Source organism: Vespa velutina, chromosome 2, assembly GCF_912470025.1.
Source record: "Vespa velutina chromosome 2, iVesVel2.1, whole genome shotgun sequence".
NCBI lineage: Eukaryota > Metazoa > Arthropoda > Insecta > Hymenoptera > Vespidae > Vespa > Vespa velutina.
The window spans coordinates 9,168,660-9,185,375 of NC_062189.1; the positions used below are offsets into that span (position 1 = coordinate 9,168,660).

Genomic DNA, 16,716 nt, shown 5'->3' on the forward strand with positions numbered 1-16,716 from the left:
ATGCGAAACCGTTAAAGGAGGAACAAAAATGTTAACTTTGTCAGTTTCTTTTATTTACACACATTTCTGCTTTCCTTGTATCATAGTTTTTTCTTTCTAACTACTTTTTTTTTTTTTTTTTTGATATATCTCTCTGGCGGTATTCTGAAGCATGTTCGAAAGTAGTAAAGAATGTAGTCGACGGAAGTGGTCTTTCTTATCGGGCGGCTTCATCGTGCGGAAGTGGTGCACCGTCGTACCGTACACGCATCGAAAAAAGATATTCTGCCTTTCGAGCTTCTTGTCTTTCTTATGTTGATTTTGTTTACCAAGTATTTTAAACCTTTTATTTATTTCTTATGGATGTAACACACACACGTGCGTGTATGCGTATATATATATAATGCAATTCTTATGAATTTGTTTAGAGACACCTTGTATAACAAGAAAGTTTCTTTTTGAAGGACGAAAGACAGCCTATAAATTTTATCTATGCAATTACGATATCGAGGCGGTTATTCAATTTCACACGTTTATGGAATAAGTTAGAAGTCTATGCGTCTCTTAGTAGGGTGCACTAACAGTAACTAGGTCAACGATGCATTTCATTCCAATTTCCGTGAAAGATTCAATCGTTTCTTAATAATTTATTAAATGATCGACCTTTTCGTCGACTCGTAGTAGACCGTTGCCCACGAAGGAGGGGCTATACAAGCCAATTGTGATTACGTTTTGACAAAGCCATCGTGATATAATGACTCAAAGAAAGTAATAGACTTTTATATTATTCACTAATATCCACGAGTATGTATATATATGTCGAAGGCGTATATATATCGACGAGATCGCATATCAGGTTCATCGATAGTAATGACTTCCTTCCTTTTCTTCTTTTTGTGGAGCATCACCAGTGCGTTATACACTGATGGCTCAGACATTCTGCCTTTCTCTAGACTTAGGAATGCCACTATGGGTACGTCTGTCTGTCTGTCTCTTTTTTTGACACTGAACTTAAATTGTATATTATAGTTATTCATGTATAATTGATTATAATTATTTTTAAATATAAATCATCTTTTATCTATCTTAATTTTTCTCTTATTTTATCTTCATATAAGATATAATAAAATAAAAAAAGTACAACAGATAATTACAGTATCATTCAAAGTAGCTGTCGTCATTGACAAAGGATTCTTCTCTGGGAAAGATGAAGATTATCGAAAAGCTCGCACGATTATCTTAGATTCGATCCATGAAATCGTGAAGAAGGAGATACGCGTAGGTTATATAGATATACGCGCATTACAAGACACGAATGTTGATTTTCGCGAAGGTAACATTTTATATGAATTTAATAAATGTTTTTTCACTTATTGATTCTTACGATTTCGCAGATTACACGGTACTCTTGTCGATTGCAACATGCAATAAAACATGGCATTTACATGAATCAGCACGGCAGTCTGGAGTTATACATCTAGCGATAACAGGTAAATGTAGATTTTTAAAAATAACGATAGATAAATCCTTAGAGATAATAATAGTTGCGATAAAAATTACGTTGAATCATTCTTTTTTTAAAATAGAAAAACAACTGAATTTAATTATTATTTCAGATCGTAGCTGCCCACGTATTTCAATTTTTGAGGGTATAAGCATCCCATTGATTAACCCAGGCGAAGAATTGCCACAAATGTTTTTGGATCTTCGTACTGCAAACGCTTTATCTTGGAAGAATGTTGTGATTTTGCACGATGACTCTTTTGGTGATCAACGAAATTTTCGATCCGTCGTAGCATGCAATTTTAGCTTTTCAATCCAGTCAACGATATGAAAAGGTAGCGACTTCTTTGTTCCTTTTTTTAGAAAAAGAAAAAATCAATAACATCGTTCAAGCCGTAACGAGTGATATATCGAATATGAACATTGCATCGAGGTCGATCTTTTCCTTTAAACGCTTTGCTTCTGAATGGGTCAGGAGACAACATATAAAAGATATACTTAATAGTTTTCACATTCAACAACTCGGCAATTGTTTCCTTGTTATCGTCACTGTCGATACAATCACAGACGTCATGGAAGTTGTAAGATCAACACGTGGATTTTACTTAAACAATTTTATTTCATTATGTACCTTTATTTCATACGTGTATATATATAATGAACATAGATTCCCCTCCTTACTCTTTTGTATTTTTTTTTTCGATTATCCGAGTTTTTAATTTTTATTATTCTGTTGCTTATTCTATTATGTGTATGTGTGTATACATATATGTATGTACGTATCTATTTTAAAAGGCTAAATCATTAAAGATGGTTCATCCCGGTAGTCAATGGTTGTACGTCCTCACAGATGCTGGAAATCGGAATTCGACGAATGTAACATACCTTGCAGATTTACTGCCAGAAGGTGGAAACGTGGCTCTTATTTACAATATTACTACATCCGATGGTACCTGCAATGTAATTGATTAATTAGATATTATTAAAAAAAAAACAAAATAATTTCGATCATTCAGTTTCGACTAACACAAGGATTTTTATTTTTTAGATCGATCTTCTTTATTATGTTAATGATTTTGTTCGATATTTTGGGAGTGCTGTGAAAAATTCATCTCAAATCAACAATGAGTTATACGAGAATATAACTAATACGGAACATGAAATGTTTAGATTAACCAAGTCTCAAATAAATTCACACATTCTCAAGAGTATTAATGTGAGCGATTATTATTGCTAAATTGTTTGTTAATGAATCTTATAATTAACAGAAATATTCTTTTATATTGTTTAGACGAAATTTTCAGAGAAGTCAAATTTATCTAATAAAAAATACGGGAACTGTTTGTTTTGGAAAATTTCTTCAGCTATTACTTGGGGAAATTATTTTTTTTACGGGAGGAAAGGCGCTAATTTGATAGAAACAAGCACTTGGAGGCCAAGACAAGGTATTAATCTATCCGATGTAATATTCCCTCATATTGCATATGGCTTTAGGGGTATAAGTCTGCCGATAGTGACATTTCATGTGAGTAGAATTTATTATAAGATATCTATGTATCTTCATTAATATCGTAAAGAAGAATCATTTTTTTAGAATCCACCCTGGCAAATGGTAAATGTGATGAAGAATGGTGAAGTGAGTTATGGTGGATTGGTCTTTGACGTGCTTAAGTATTTGGGTAAAAAATTAAATTTCACATACGTGGTTTTTGTTCCTAAAATTGCAAATAACACGAAAGCCCTACGTGGCTCTACTAGGGCGTTAAAAGTTGGAGAGGTTCGTTTCTTTCGTATTGATAATTTGCGATAAATTCGTTGTTTTTTGTATTTAAACATTCAAATATTGAATATCGTATTTGTCTGTGGATATTATTCCTATCAGCAGGAAACTTTTTTAAAGCCCCTGATAATAGACAAGAAAAATTTTTTAGTACTTATAGATGGGTTGCCTATATAAGGGGCTCTATAAGAATTTCTTACTGATAGATGGCATTCGTAAGTATCATTATTGACTATGTATAGTAAAATCTAGCCGCGATACTTGAAATTGAATTATAAAATTATAATGAAATGTATAGGAAATAAAAATTATGAGAAAAATTTGTAGAGGCCACACGGAACTCTGACATCGACCACGAGAAAATTGCCGGAAGAAGTGTTGAAATTGGTTCGTACGAAGAAAGTTTTACTTGCTGCTTGCGCCTATACAGTCAGTGATTTTGAGAAGAGTGCTATTAATTTCACCATACCTATCTTCGTTCAGACATACAGCTTTTTAACATCAAGACCAACGCAACTGTCGAGAGCTTTGCTCTTTACTTCACCATTTACTAAAGAGGTATGCGATCATATGTTCATCATTAACTAACTTCGATCCAATTTGCTTTTATTATGCTACATAGTTAAACTTAATGTTGAAACGTCAGAATTTCTGACTGACAAAACTTTGAACTTACATTCGCAAAGTTTAACATGTATCTTATGCATGTACGTAAGTTATATGTTACGTTGAATGGCTTCGCTTTTAGACGTGGGCCTGTCTGGCCGCAGCCATTATTATAATGGGTCCAATCTTATACCTGGTTCACAAGTACAGTCCATCTAGTACGAAGATGTCCGGTTTGAATTCGTCTTGGCAGTGTGTCTGGTATGTCTATGGTGCACTTCTTCAGCAAGGTATTTTATACTTTTTTTATTTTTTTCCATTTTAAAAAAGAATTTTGTATTTTCCTATAATCGGAAAAAAGTACATATCATATCATATTATATTATATCGGCGATATGTTTTTCATTGTAATTAAGAATATAATTATTTAATATTTTTATGGAATAATTAATACTATAAATTAGTAATAATTTCTGATATTGTAATGAATTTTTGAAACATATTTTAATGCAACGGAAAGCAAACTTGAAGAATTAGTAACGCATACAATTTCGATTTTAGGAGGAATGTACTTGCCTAAATCTGATAGTGCTCGCATACTAGTTGGTACCTGGTGGTTAATCGTAACAGTTCTAGTAGCAACTTACTCTGGAAGTTTAATCGCATTCCTGACCTTTCCGAAAATAGATGACCCGATTTTAACAGTGGACAATCTTCTCGCTCATAAGGATAAGTTAACTTGGGGTTTTCCGAATGGTAGCTTTCTAGAGGAATATTTACAAAGTTCTGAAAATGAACAATATCGTTTGCTCCTTTCTCGTTCGGAAAGACATAACGACACAGAAGAGACGGATATCATTAGACGAGTGAAAGATGGCAAACATGTCTTCATTGATTGGAGAAGCTCTTTGCGGTATATATTTGAGGTCATTCATGAACATTTTTTTATTCTAATATTTAGTTATTTTCGAATGATAGGTTTTTGATGAGGAAGGATCTGTTATCCAGTGGAATTTGTCACTTTTCTCTTAGTACAGAAGAGTTCATGGACGAACCCATTGCGATGATCGTTCCCAACAATAGTCCATACTTGCCGATCATAAATAGCGAGTAAGATTGTTAGATTTCTTAAAGAAACAACATCTCGATAATATTTATTGTAATAGAAATAATTTATTTTACTATTAAGGTTGTATCGTATGTATGAATCTGGTTTAATAAATAAGTGGATTTCCGAAAAGATGCCAACGAGGGATAAATGCTGGGTAGGTGCAAACTCTAATGAAATTGTGGACAAGCGTAAGGTTAATGTTGCTGATATGCAAGGAATCTTTTTTGTACTTTTCATGGGTAATATCACTATCACTAACAATATTATTAAATGAAAAAATATATAACAAAATGAGAACCAATTTATTTTCTACAGGAATTGTTTTAGCGATCATCTTTCTCTGCTGGGAGTTCTATTGGCACAGACGAAAAGTATCGAAACAACGCAAATTTATCCAACCATTTGTATTCTAAATTTTTCTTAGAAGAACATTTATGCACGATCGTTATAATTGTTATATCTTTACATTTTTACTATAATAATGTCGAAGAATAAACTAGCATTATACTTGCAACAATGTTAAGAAATTAAGTTTTAGAAATATCGGATTGTCGGTTTTTATGGTTTTAAGGGCAAACGGAAACCAGGCTTGAGTAAGGTTGCTTAAGTCTAAGTTGATTATCCTAAGATTTCAAGGATGGATCGGCGGAAATGGTCGGCAAACGGAAAAGGTCCTGTACGCGCGTAATATTGTGATGGGCATTGCAAGTTCGAGTTAATTATCGCAGAGGCCCTCATTGTCGATCCTCAATGTATTTAGCAACGATTCTTGGTGGTGCCGTGCGCGCAAGGTAAAAGTCATGAAATTACATAATGCATTCGCTGTGGATATCCTCTTCTAACTGTCTTTCTCGAAAACCGGGTTTTCGCATGGTGTGTTTTTTCTACCGCTTACGTTAAATGCGCAATCAACGAAATTTATAACTATAATTCGTCAGGTATCACCAAAACAGGATATTGCACTTTTGCAATATTTAAAAATAATTTGTAAATAAAAAAGCTCAAACATCGTAGTATTTCGTTTCTAAGTTATGCGACATGTTTGATTGGTAAAAATGCCTATATAATAGCAAAGGAGCGATAATCGAAGTTCACTGGCAAAACTTATTCGTTTATAAAGTACAAGCGAGATTTCAAAGTAAAAGGAAAAACATAAACGTGTAAATGAACGAACGAGATGCTTTTACGATTTTTCATAACTTTTATAAATTCTCGAAATATTGTTTCCTTTCGTGAAAGCAATCTTCATGTGTATTCTATTCGAGTTTTTGAACGAAAGAGAATGAGCAAAGAATATATTAAAACAGTAAAAAGAAAGAAAAAAGAACACGAAGCTTGTAATGGGAGTTTTTTTTAGTTAGGGTTTCTATCGAAGCTAGGGAGAAGGTCAAATCTTAGTAGGTGCGAAGGCGATACGAGGAGAAACGGCAGACGCGGGGTTGTCCACCTGATGACCTTGCCGTTGAAAAAATCGTGGAGTAGTCGGCAGCGAGCTCGGAACTGGCGGCGTGAGCCATCTGCGAGCCAGTTCTGTTGTAGAGCGCGCGAGACTAGGACTAATCCTAATAAACGCCGAGCCGGAGTCGTTGCCGAGGTCGAATAAACGAGCGCACGAGCTCAACGCAACTTGCCCGCTCTTTCAGTGAATCGAGAAATTGAGTCGTTCGTCGATACCCATGAGGTAACCAAGTCTAAGGAATATAGAGAACCAGATCCGAGTACTTACGTGAGAGAAACGAGGAAGAAAAAGAAATGAGGATATCGTTGATCTGGATTTTACTCTTGCAACGTACGTACGATGCTTTTTCCTATTTCGGATATTTTTCTTTTCCTTTTGCATAATTGATTGAAATTTTTGAGCAGTTTGATATATTAATATTTTTTATTCTTTAGTTTTTTCTTTCTATTTTTTAATTTATATATCCTCGTCAATTTATGATATAATTAATTAAACAGAAATAGAATTGAATGTATGAAATGTTTCAAACTTTGACAGAGATCATTTTCATCTCTATTTATATAATAATCTTAATTATAGTAATATATAATACATGTTACACAATAATATGACATAATATTTGTGTTTTTTCTCAGTCTTGTTCGGTATCGCACATTCGTACCAAGAAGCCGATTTCGATGGTTGGTATCAACCAGTGGCACGTCGACCGGTCGACGTTGTTACCGACATTGTTAACGATCTTGGGGTGAGAATTCTACAGCAATACAGCAATCTTGGAAATGTTGCCTTTTCACCAATCGGAGTTGCTTTCGTTCTGGCTGCGCTTTACGAAGGGTCAGCTGGCGGAGGAAGTCATCAGATAGCAGAAGTTTTGGCTTTGCCACACAACCGAGACATCACCAGGATTGGTTTTCGTGATATTCATCGTCGACTCAGAGTAAGACTCCTATAATTCGTAGCATTGCGTAAGTATCGGTCGATCATGGCTCGTTTCGCGACATTAGTTTTCCTTTAGAAATTGTTAATTCAAAGTTTTCGAAAGCGAAGGATCTATCACCGATATCACGATTTCTTCGAAAGAAGTCGTCAACTCGGACTGCTTTAACGAACGGTGATGAATTTCTTTTTTAAGACTTACCTGAACGCCGATGGTTTTTTGGGTGGCTTGACGTTAAACAGAGAAAACACCAAACTCCGACCAGAATACGAGGACATTTTACGATTTTATGGCTTTAATTTGTCGGATATAGATGAGAAAGAATCCAATGATACAACAACAATGTCCGCAGAAGTTACCGAAGTTACAAATGCACCGACCACTGAATCAGAGGATTCTACTAAACCATCGACAACTATAATTGACACTACTCTTTCCTCAGGTTCTTCAATCATCTCAGAATCTATGGAGCTACCCGTAACTTCTATTTCCATATCTCCTATGACCGAAACACTTGGAACTACAATCAACGAGGGGATGGTATCGGACAGGCTAACGCAAGTATCTAATATTAGCACCACGATTTCCAGTACAAGCGATTCTAATACCTTTACTACAATCGTGACTGACGGAAATTTGAGTACTATGCCTCAAAATTCTACGTATTCTATGCAATTACCAGCTGTTACAATGCCATTTGAGACAATGCAAATTACGGTTGGTCAAACTATCGGAGAGACAAGCACAATTATACCGAACATTCCCGATACGACCAACGTGATGATGAGCGATTCTCAAACAACGGTTAATACTGCTATTTCAAGTTTGCAAGATGCAGAAAATACAATGATTCCAACGAGTACATTATCTCTCACTACGATAATTACATCTGTAACACCTTCGAATATGCAAACAAGTTCAATAGACTCGACCGATCAGATCGAGGCAATGAACTTGCCTACAGATACGTCATCGGTTGAAACGAATATAACAACGACGACTCCAGTTTCCGTAACGGCAAGCGCGGGGAATAATCTCGAGATCGGACCTCCCGCTGAAGAAAGTACCGTTCTGACGAATCAGCCGACAAGTGGACCGAACACTATGCTCGGAATTGTGGATCTTGGATCTACGAATTCGATAAACGAAGGAGGACAAGGAATGACCACAGTGCCAGCTTCGATAGAAAATGTCTCGAGGAATCAACTTCGAAAGCGAAGTACGAGAAATTCCCGAGGCTACTTCTCTAGTTATCCAGGTAAGTCTTATCGACGATGATGAACGATCAGATCATTAGTGTTTTTTCGCCATTTCAGACGAAGGTATCTGGATGCAGGATCTTGGCATTTGGAAAGCCTATCCGACCATCAACAACGAGGCTTCCGTCAGGGATTCTACAGAAATATCTTTTCTAGTGAATGGTTGCGACGTGTCCTCGGTAATGGCTAGTAGATATGTTGCGGTTCTACCCTTTGCGTACTTTCCATCGCTGCAAGCTGTTGCCGTTGAGTTTCCTTTGGACGTAAGCCGCAAAATTACTTTAACACGTTTTTCATTCGTGGCTATTGGATTGTAGTTTCGAATGCATGAAACCGATTATCCAGAACAGTTTTGTGGCCGAGTTTACACGCTTCGCTGAAGGTCTCTTTTTTTTATAACTTTTTCTTTTTTTTGTCAAATGAAAACGTATGCGTTAGTATTCATTGAATAACTTGATATATTGTGTTTGCCTTTAGTTAAGGACTAGGAACTTGCCTTGTGGATACGATAAAATATGTCTCTTCTTTTTGTTGAAGGATCCGAGATATAATATTCTTCTTCTTATGCCGACGGATAGAACAGATACGCATCGTCTGGCGAGAGATCTCGGCAGGAAGTCATTGAGATGGTTACGGAAGCAGTTGCAACCAGCTTGGGTCAGAGCTACCATACCCTCTTTCATGCTACGCGGTTTTGTCACCCTCACGTCTTTTCTTCAAAGAGTGAGTTAAGTTTTTTCTTCAAGTCCCTTCGGAAATTTTTATTCAAAATTGTTTAAACCTCGGTAGCCATTATAGCGTGACAACGAAAACTTTCAAAGCCGATTATTATTTATGTCTTCCGGGTTACGTCGTTCGATATTGCACCATTAGTCTCGGACATTAAGCTTTTAATTACTTAATCGCGTTAGTCGAGGTCTTAATTGTACCTTCTACGAAAAAAGAAGATAGTTTCTCCGGAATTCTGCTCGCTTACGCGTCATGCAACGTACTTAATTCCATTTTTTTAAGTTCATTTTATTTGACATTTCATTAATTATTCGTTAGAACGAACATCCTCAAGAGATTTATATTTTATCTGATAGCTTGGAATAACCGATGTCTTCGAGCCAAGAGTGGCCGACTTGTCACCGATGACTTCGGATTTAGGAGTTTATGCTAGAGACATCCAACAAAGCATAGGAGTGAATATAAGGAATTACATGAAGCCGGATAGAACCCACTCTCGTGAGTCAACTAATATCGAATCACCGATTCCCATCGTACCATCTCGTCGAAATTCTTACCGTTTTCTTCTTCATTCAGGTTTTATTCTACGCTTTGTACATACTATTGCACTATCATCCTTATTTTCTACTCATCATTTTAACGCTTCCTTTGACTTTCTATCTTCAAACGTAAATCGATTTCATTTATCATGAATTAACTTTTTCATTTGAAATTAGTCCGCTAATTTTAACAGAGAACCCTTTCAATGAAGTCAAACGATGTTACTCGCTAAGAAAAGAAAAGAAATGTTTTACGCAGCGCGAGAAACAAATTTTCATGTTGGCGACAATTCTTAAGAAAACATTGAAAAAATTACGTTGTCGCAATTTATCGCAGCTAGAGAGTAAAATTGCAATTTGTTTCGCCTTTGCTTGGTCGTATCACAAACATCGTGCGGACAATTTGCAAATGCAAACCGACGCTCCCTCCTTCCAACATATACGTTCGACAATGGCCAGCTATTACTACTAGCGCGTTGCTCGTTTGTTTTTTTTCTTTACATGCTTTTTGCATCTTCGTCTTTCTCTTCTCCTTTTATCTTTGTTTTCTTTGTTCACCCTCCGAAGAAAAATAGGTATTATTACCGTCGTTAACGATGGTAAAAATTTGTTAAATCACACTGCCGAAAGGCACAATATGTTCCTTTGAAATTACATGGTATAGTCCTTGTTCTTTTTGAAAGTAAATACCACAAAGTTGGACGTTAACGTCGTTAAAATGAAATTCTCGAGATATGTGTTAACTCCATTTCAAAAGAAAAAAGGCTTGAGTTTGCATACTATCGATCGTCGAAAAAATCAATTTTGTTTTTATCGAGATATATTAGACAAAAAAATCATTGCTTACCATCTTAAAATTTAAAAAAAGCATTTTATTGCGCATTTATTGCAATTGTGTCGAGCGTTGCGCAGATTGGGAGATGGAAGAGAGTATCATTTACTATCGAGAATATTCTCAGTATTGTTATAAAGTTCGTTTAATTTAATAGCTGATATCCTGTGTGAGTCAGAGAAGGAAACGAACGAAAAGACCTTGCGCAAAATCTTTTCGTAATTTTGTACTTTTACAAAGATATTGCCGTTTTTTCTTCGCTGCGAGGTTCCGAAACTTTTTCAATTTCTTGCTATACTATATTTTAATATGCATTTGTCTTATTAATTATCTTATCCTTGCAGCACGTGCACACTTAGAATTTCTAAAGTTTATAGTATGGTATTTATTAATACTTAAATATAATAACATCAATGATTTATAGGAAATGGTTTATTCGAACGAGCTGGACCAGTGCCGTTTACAATCGTACATCCGTTTCTTTATTTTATCATCGATACTGAAACCTCGGTAACGTTGATTACCGGTCGAGTGGACGATCCTCTTAATTCAAGAATCATTTAGATATCGTTGAGTATTTTTCCAACATGAATTGATACGAGATCATTGGAAATTACGAAGTATCAGGTAAAGAAAAAACGAAAAACTCCAAAGTAATAATAAACGTATATTTATTTGACGACTCTTATAAATAACTACAAACTTATAAACAAGTATACATATATATTTATTTACTGAAGTTTTTTTTTCTCTATTCCGCACACATACCTTCCAGTATACAACTTTTATTGTGCACTGTACAGATTTACTTGTTAAAAAAAAAAAAAAAAAAAAAAAAAAAGAAGAAGAAGAAGAACGAGGACGAATCAAATATCGAACGATAATAATCATTATTATCGCGTGAGAATGTCAAGAGGAAGGGCAAGAGCTCAGCGTTTCGTTGTTCAAAAAAAAAAGATCAAATCATCCTCCAGATATCGTAGAGACAACAAGTATACATAAATAACGAAAAATTACATAAAAAATATTATCGGGATTTCTCGATTCACAGTTTTTCGTAAACAAAATCTTTCTTCGTTGGTTCGTATATAGGTATAAGAAAATACAAGAGTATTATTGTATAGGTTTTTCACTTGTCCGATGATTAGTGGACGGGATCGATTAATTAATCTTTTATTAACTAATAAATATATTATCATCTTACTCATATAAATACAGTTCTATCACGAGCGCGATAAAGCGCGAGATGTCCTTTCGATGACTCCGAACTGGTAGCTCGTTTTCCTCGTTATTTTTTTAAGGACGATATAATAAGACGATCAACGATATACTCGATGATATACGACGATGTATTTATCTTGATACTTCGTTATCTATTCGTTTTTCGTATACGAAAAGAATTATTTCAAGGCAAAATCAACGTTTTTCTGTCAATGATAGCGAAATCTTCTCATGAGTGAAACGATAACGTGTAAATTGATTTTTCAAGCCTCGCATCGTTTTCGGACGCATGGGCGATTAGGAATCGTTGACGAAGATCTTTCTTTGAGAAAAAAGTCGACGTCCATCTAATACACCGAGACGTCATGTGACGTTTTTCAAGATCCAAGAGACGAATTTTGAAATTCTCGTACAGACACCCGGTAAATTGGCTTCGGCACATCCGATACCCCAAGAGATTATACCGGCGAGAAAATATCGACCATCCTTTCCGCGTACCTGAAGAGGACCACCTGAGTCGCCCTGAAATAGAATCTTGTTTAATAAAACCATTTAGAATCATTAAATACTTCCTTCTTTTATTTATAATTGATAAAATCATTGATCGTTGAGTAAATTTTGTATAAATCTGATGTCTATCAAACATTTGAGGTAAAATTAGTAACATCAAGCGAACGCGTGCGCCTGTGCGTGTTCTCCGTAATAGTTGTATAAGATTTATAAAATTACCTGACAAGAATCCTGTCCTCCTGTCTCGTAACCGGCACACAGAAAGATATCCGGTATAAATTCGTGTCTGCCCGCCCTGAGGAACATCGACTTACACCTGTCGTTGCTAACGATCGGCACAGAAACCTGGAATCACAGAAATCACGTTGACGAACAGACGCAGAGGTTAGATGCGTATATAGTTGAAAAGAATGAAAGGAACGTAGGAAAAACGACAACCTCTTGAAGCACAGAAGGTAAGGTTCCTCCTTCACTCAATCTTCCCCATCCGGTGACCGTCGCGTTTTCTCCTATAAGAAGATCGTCGGTAGCTGGCAGGCATATAGGCGATATGTGTGGTGCGAAGGTCAATGGACTTTCCAGCCTAACCAATGCCAGATCGTATTCGTAAGTAAAGAAATTATATTTCGGATGGACGACTTTCTTGGCAACTCCACGCTCGACATAGGGTAGACGTTCCTGGACCGACGAGAAATCATATTCCCCGACGCGTATTCGAATTTGAGATGTCAGCAAGCTAAACATTAAAAAAAGACCAAAAGTCAAGATAGATTTTTTTCTTTCGTTCGAACGTAATTATAGTAATATTTTTTTCGTAGAAAATTTGTTTTACACCTTCGAAAGAGTGTTTATTTACAGCGATTTTTTTCTGTCAAATCTATTATGTGATTCGAAGCAAACAAATTGATCGATCAATTATTCGACGTGAAGGATCGTTATATGTGTTTTTGGAATTTATTAGATGCTGAGACAAGTTACTGGCAAAGGAAAGAAAGGAAGAAAAAAAAAATAGATGAAGATTTGATCTCATTGAAAATAATTTGATTAAATCGTCAGTTCGTTGTCCGTACTCACTCATCGACACAATGGCCCGCCGTTGCGATCCAATTTTCATTGAGGACTGCACCACCGCAACGATGGGTACTCGAGAAACCGAAGAAGGACGTACGTCTAACCGATACCTGCCAAGGCCATCGACCGAACGGAGCATCCTTGCCACCGACTATTCTGGTTTCTGGAAGTGGAAAGAGAGGAGGGACACCGCATTGGGTGCCTTTGTTCTCAGCTACTGCCGATACCGTCATCATTGTGCCTGTCTTCGTTAAAGTCTCTGGTGTTGTTGATTTTAACATAGATTCCGTAGACTTTCTTGTTGTAGTCGTTGTAGTCGTTGTAGATGGCTTTTCCGTAGTGGTTGTAATTGTGCTGGTAGTAGTGCTGCTAGTAGTAGTCGTTGTTGTCGTACTCGTGGTTGACGTTGTGGTCTTCTTCATCGGTCTCGTTCTCGTCGAGGTCTCAAAGTGGGACGTCGTTATGTAGTGCGCCGAACCCACGGGTTTGTGGTATTCGGTCTTCTAAGACGAAAAAGGTGAATATATAAGTAAGAAGGTTAATGTCGTTTCCGTAAACAGAGTACGGTGAGATAAAGGTAACCATGTTTTAGACAACAATTTTTTTATATATACATCAATCGATATAAGAGTAAGAGCATCAGAATTATCCATAATGACTCAATATAAGGGATAGCATTAAATAACGTACTTCTTGTGACTCAGTAGGCTTTAAACTCGATTGATGAGGAAAGCTTTCCGGCCCATTTTGCATAAAACTAGGATTGTCGGTCCAATGTGGTTTCAAGGACGGTCTGGGTGGCGTCCAGTTGTTTTCCGACCAAAAATAAGAGCTAGTGCCGAAGGGTTTAGTGGTTTCAAACACGGTTATCGGCTTTGCTGATGAAGAGGAAGTCGAAGAGGAGGACAACAACGAGGTGGACGAAGACGATGACGAGGGTCTCTGCTTTGTTACAAACGCCGGCTCTGTGGTAACTTGCCAGTGAGAGGTTTGTGGTACGGATCCGGCTGCGCTAGAATGAAAGAAAAGTTTTAAGCGCTGGCTAAGAAACTTTCATCTCCACTCCCAGCACTTTTATTTTATACTTGCTACGCATAATCGATAATAAATAAAGGAGAGATATAGAACGCAACGCAGCATATAATTAGAAACAAAATACCATGACGATAAGATTAATCAAAGATTTTCATTTCTTTTTCCTAAGTTTCCCTCCATATCTTTCCCTTTTTTAATTAGCATATTCGCACATTTGATTACTCGACCACGTAGTCGAATACCTAGTCGGTTGACTATTGAAATACGTAGGTTTTGCCGATGTAGCCGTTTTCAAAGATACGTCCGAGATATTAGGTTTCAGGACGAAGGTCGGTCTCGCATCGGTTTGACTACTCAAGGAGATCGGTCGAAATGTTGTCGTCTTGATCGAGAAGTACGGCTTTGAGAAATCTGTCAATGGTTTGGGGGTAGCTGGTTTTGTGGCCCATTGTGGTCGTTCAGTGTATATGAGGTTTATATTGGAATGCTGATTTTTCAGGGGTTCCTAATAAAACATATAAAATTAATTTTTGTCAATTTTCAGAAGAAAATAATATATATGTAATTTATGTATGTAAAATACAAATAAATAATATAATTTTCTTACATTTTCATTAACAGAATTGACATACGGTCGATGTATTGTTTCCTGTACGTTGAGGTCAGCATCCTCCGCTTTTTCATCATCTGGCCTCGACTCCGAGGGTCTTTGGTTGTTCGGCCAGTTAGGCCTCTTCGACTGCCCATCGTTCGACGCATGTTCCTTTCCAGGCAAGCGTATCACGAGCGTATTAGGCGAACTTCCTATTTTATCCTTAAAGCCTTGATAGTTTCCGTGTCCTTGGAGCTGTAGGTCTACCTTATCGTCCACGTTGGTATTTGGTCTGATCTTTTGTTGAGGCAACTGTGACTCATGGAAGTTTGGTCTTTTTGTACCTTGAGAGCTGTTACCCCAATAAGGTGAAGATCCAACTGGGAGCACGGAAGTTTGAAATCTATCAGTATGTTCGGACGTTGGCTTCGCGTGTGGTCTTTTTTGTAAAGGTCGAGCAACGTTACTGGAAGGTGTTTTGAAGGGTCTCGGTGAAGCGATGAATCCAATGTGAGAAGATAATTGCTGATGAACGACGCTTGGTTTTGAAGTACTCGAGATCGGGAAATTCGAAAGAGAAGTCAAGGTAAACTTTGTCGTCTCGCTTCCCAGAACTTCCGCCAGTGTTGGCCTGAGAGTATTCGACTCATGGTGATTATGATGATGGTGATGTTGCGGATTTCCTTGCTCCTTGTGACGATGATCTTGTTCCTGCTGATTTGACTGATGTCCTAGCGAAGCTATCGAGTTCACTGTTGAATTGTGAACGCAGCAGCTACCGAACATGAAGGTGTCCACGCACACACCAACGTGCGTGCCTTCCGATTTGATGCACTCCCAGACGAACATGCAAGTACCTTCGTGGTCACCTGGACCGGGCACTTTGCAAGGCTTCGGACTGATCTTGTAGCCTAGGATCAAGCAAGAACTACGATCGCTATCTCGTTTGACGGAGAATCGAAATGTCGATTACTCTTCTTCTAGCTCGGTCATGGTGCAGAACCGTACGTTGATACGAGCGTACGTATGTACAAGTAGCAGAACGAGGAGCAACGGTAAGTGCAAGTAATGCATGTAATACGATCGTCGAACGGACATGGTGCGCGTAGGGTCACGATAAAATCTAACGACCGTGGAGATTATATCGGGTGTCTAATGAACGGTTACTTCGCTCTTGCGATAATCTAACAGGAGTTATATGTTTGGCGCACGACAAGTCTATACAAGTGTACATCTATGTGTATCGTGGAAGCAAATCGATGCGTAACAATCGTATCCGCTGTAGCGTTTCTACTTCTAGCGGTTTCCTTAATTGAATTTAGCCATTAGTCGCTCGGTATTTGTTCGCTCGAACAGACGGAATTATTATTTCGAGAAAAAGACACATTTACACCAGCTTTCGATACTTTTCTGGAGAATCGAGATACATGCGAGTTATACCTCTCAGTCTGATTCTCTTGCAAAAGAAGGAGAAAAGATTTAACGGTTTTAAACTTGCAGCATGTTTCTTTGCGTTAATCCTCGATTCGATTGGTCGCTCGTGCACGGTAGTA

General features: G+C 37.1%; 3 protein-coding genes across 17 annotated transcripts in view; 2 read left to right on the top strand and 1 right to left on the bottom strand.

Moving 5' to 3' along the window:
- Nucleotides 1–124: 124 nt before the first annotated feature.
- On the top strand, nucleotides 125–6,597 carry LOC124946729 (ionotropic receptor 93a-like). 5 transcript variants are annotated; one of them, XM_047487884.1, is made up of 16 exons: nucleotides 125–952; nucleotides 1,136–1,312; nucleotides 1,374–1,469; nucleotides 1,596–1,745; nucleotides 1,846–2,063; nucleotides 2,278–2,442; nucleotides 2,531–2,698; nucleotides 2,774–3,007; nucleotides 3,077–3,259; nucleotides 3,590–3,649; nucleotides 3,746–3,820; nucleotides 4,011–4,158; nucleotides 4,430–4,781; nucleotides 4,847–4,978; nucleotides 5,058–5,218; nucleotides 5,295–6,597. In XM_047487884.1, exons 1-16 carry the CDS (start codon nucleotides 796–798, stop codon nucleotides 5,390–5,392), a joined length of 2,574 nt encoding a protein of 857 aa, XP_047343840.1. In that variant the 5' UTR covers nucleotides 125–795; the 3' UTR covers nucleotides 5,393–6,597. The 5 variants fall into 5 exon arrangements, 4 of the variants coding, with proteins under 4 accessions (XP_047343840.1, XP_047343841.1, XP_047343838.1 ...); XR_007100167.1 differs by having other exon boundaries at nucleotides 126–952; nucleotides 3,590–3,820; nucleotides 5,295–5,770; nucleotides 6,337–6,597; XM_047487885.1 differs by having other exon boundaries at nucleotides 126–952; nucleotides 1,126–1,312; nucleotides 3,590–3,820.
- A 31-nt stretch (nucleotides 6,598–6,628) lies between these two features.
- LOC124946730 lies at nucleotides 6,629–13,132 on the top strand. 2 transcript variants are annotated; one of them, XM_047487886.1, is made up of 7 exons: nucleotides 6,629–6,768; nucleotides 7,074–7,375; nucleotides 7,571–8,633; nucleotides 8,692–8,897; nucleotides 9,172–9,357; nucleotides 9,720–9,939; nucleotides 11,159–13,132. In XM_047487886.1, the coding sequence occupies exons 1-7, from the start codon at nucleotides 6,732–6,734 to the stop codon at nucleotides 11,296–11,298; spliced, it is 2,154 nt and encodes a 717-aa protein (XP_047343842.1). In that variant the 5' UTR covers nucleotides 6,629–6,731; the 3' UTR covers nucleotides 11,299–13,132. The 2 variants fall into 2 exon arrangements, with proteins under 2 accessions (XP_047343842.1, XP_047343843.1); XM_047487887.1 differs by having other exon boundaries at nucleotides 9,720–9,861.
- Nucleotides 11,389–16,716, bottom strand: part of LOC124946728 (serine proteinase stubble-like) — a 33,480-nt gene continuing 28,152 nt past the window's right edge. For 7 of the 10 annotated variants that reach the window (XM_047487876.1, XM_047487873.1, XM_047487872.1 and 4 more), the window contains 7 exons: nucleotides 15,179–16,074; nucleotides 14,784–15,076; nucleotides 14,227–14,548; nucleotides 13,540–14,039; nucleotides 12,904–13,201; nucleotides 12,685–12,810; nucleotides 11,389–12,477 (listed from right to left, as the gene is read on the bottom strand). In XM_047487876.1, coding sequence (XP_047343832.1) covers nucleotides 12,319–12,477; nucleotides 12,685–12,810; nucleotides 12,904–13,201; nucleotides 13,540–14,039; nucleotides 14,227–14,548; nucleotides 14,784–15,076; nucleotides 15,179–16,074 — 2,594 coding nt within the window. In that variant the 3' untranslated portion in view covers nucleotides 11,389–12,318. The remainder of the gene's footprint in view (nucleotides 12,478–12,684; nucleotides 12,811–12,903; nucleotides 13,202–13,539; nucleotides 14,040–14,226; nucleotides 14,549–14,783; nucleotides 15,077–15,178; nucleotides 16,075–16,716) is intronic. The other 3 variants (XM_047487879.1, XM_047487874.1, XM_047487878.1) reach the window with 3 other exon arrangements.

Bases quoted from the DNA above. Each gene is read 5' to 3' on its own strand.
- LOC124946729 (XM_047487882.1), top strand. From the start codon at position 796: ATGTCGAAGGCGTATATATATCGACGAGATCGCATATCAGGTTCATCG. The intron at 3,008-3,076 runs GTGAGTAGAATT...TCATTTTTTTAG, and splicing joins TGCCGATAGTGACATTTCAT to AATCCACCCTGGCAAATGGT. The intron at 5,219-5,294 runs GTAATATCACTA...TATTTTCTACAG, and splicing joins CTTTTTTGTACTTTTCATGG to GAATTGTTTTAGCGATCATC.
- LOC124946730 (XM_047487886.1), top strand. From the start codon at position 6,732: ATGAGGATATCGTTGATCTGGATTTTACTCTTGCAAC. The intron at 6,769-7,073 runs GTACGTACGATG...GTTTTTTCTCAG, and splicing joins CTGGATTTTACTCTTGCAAC to TCTTGTTCGGTATCGCACAT. The intron at 9,358-9,719 runs GTGAGTTAAGTT...TTTATCTGATAG, and splicing joins TCACGTCTTTTCTTCAAAGA to CTTGGAATAACCGATGTCTT.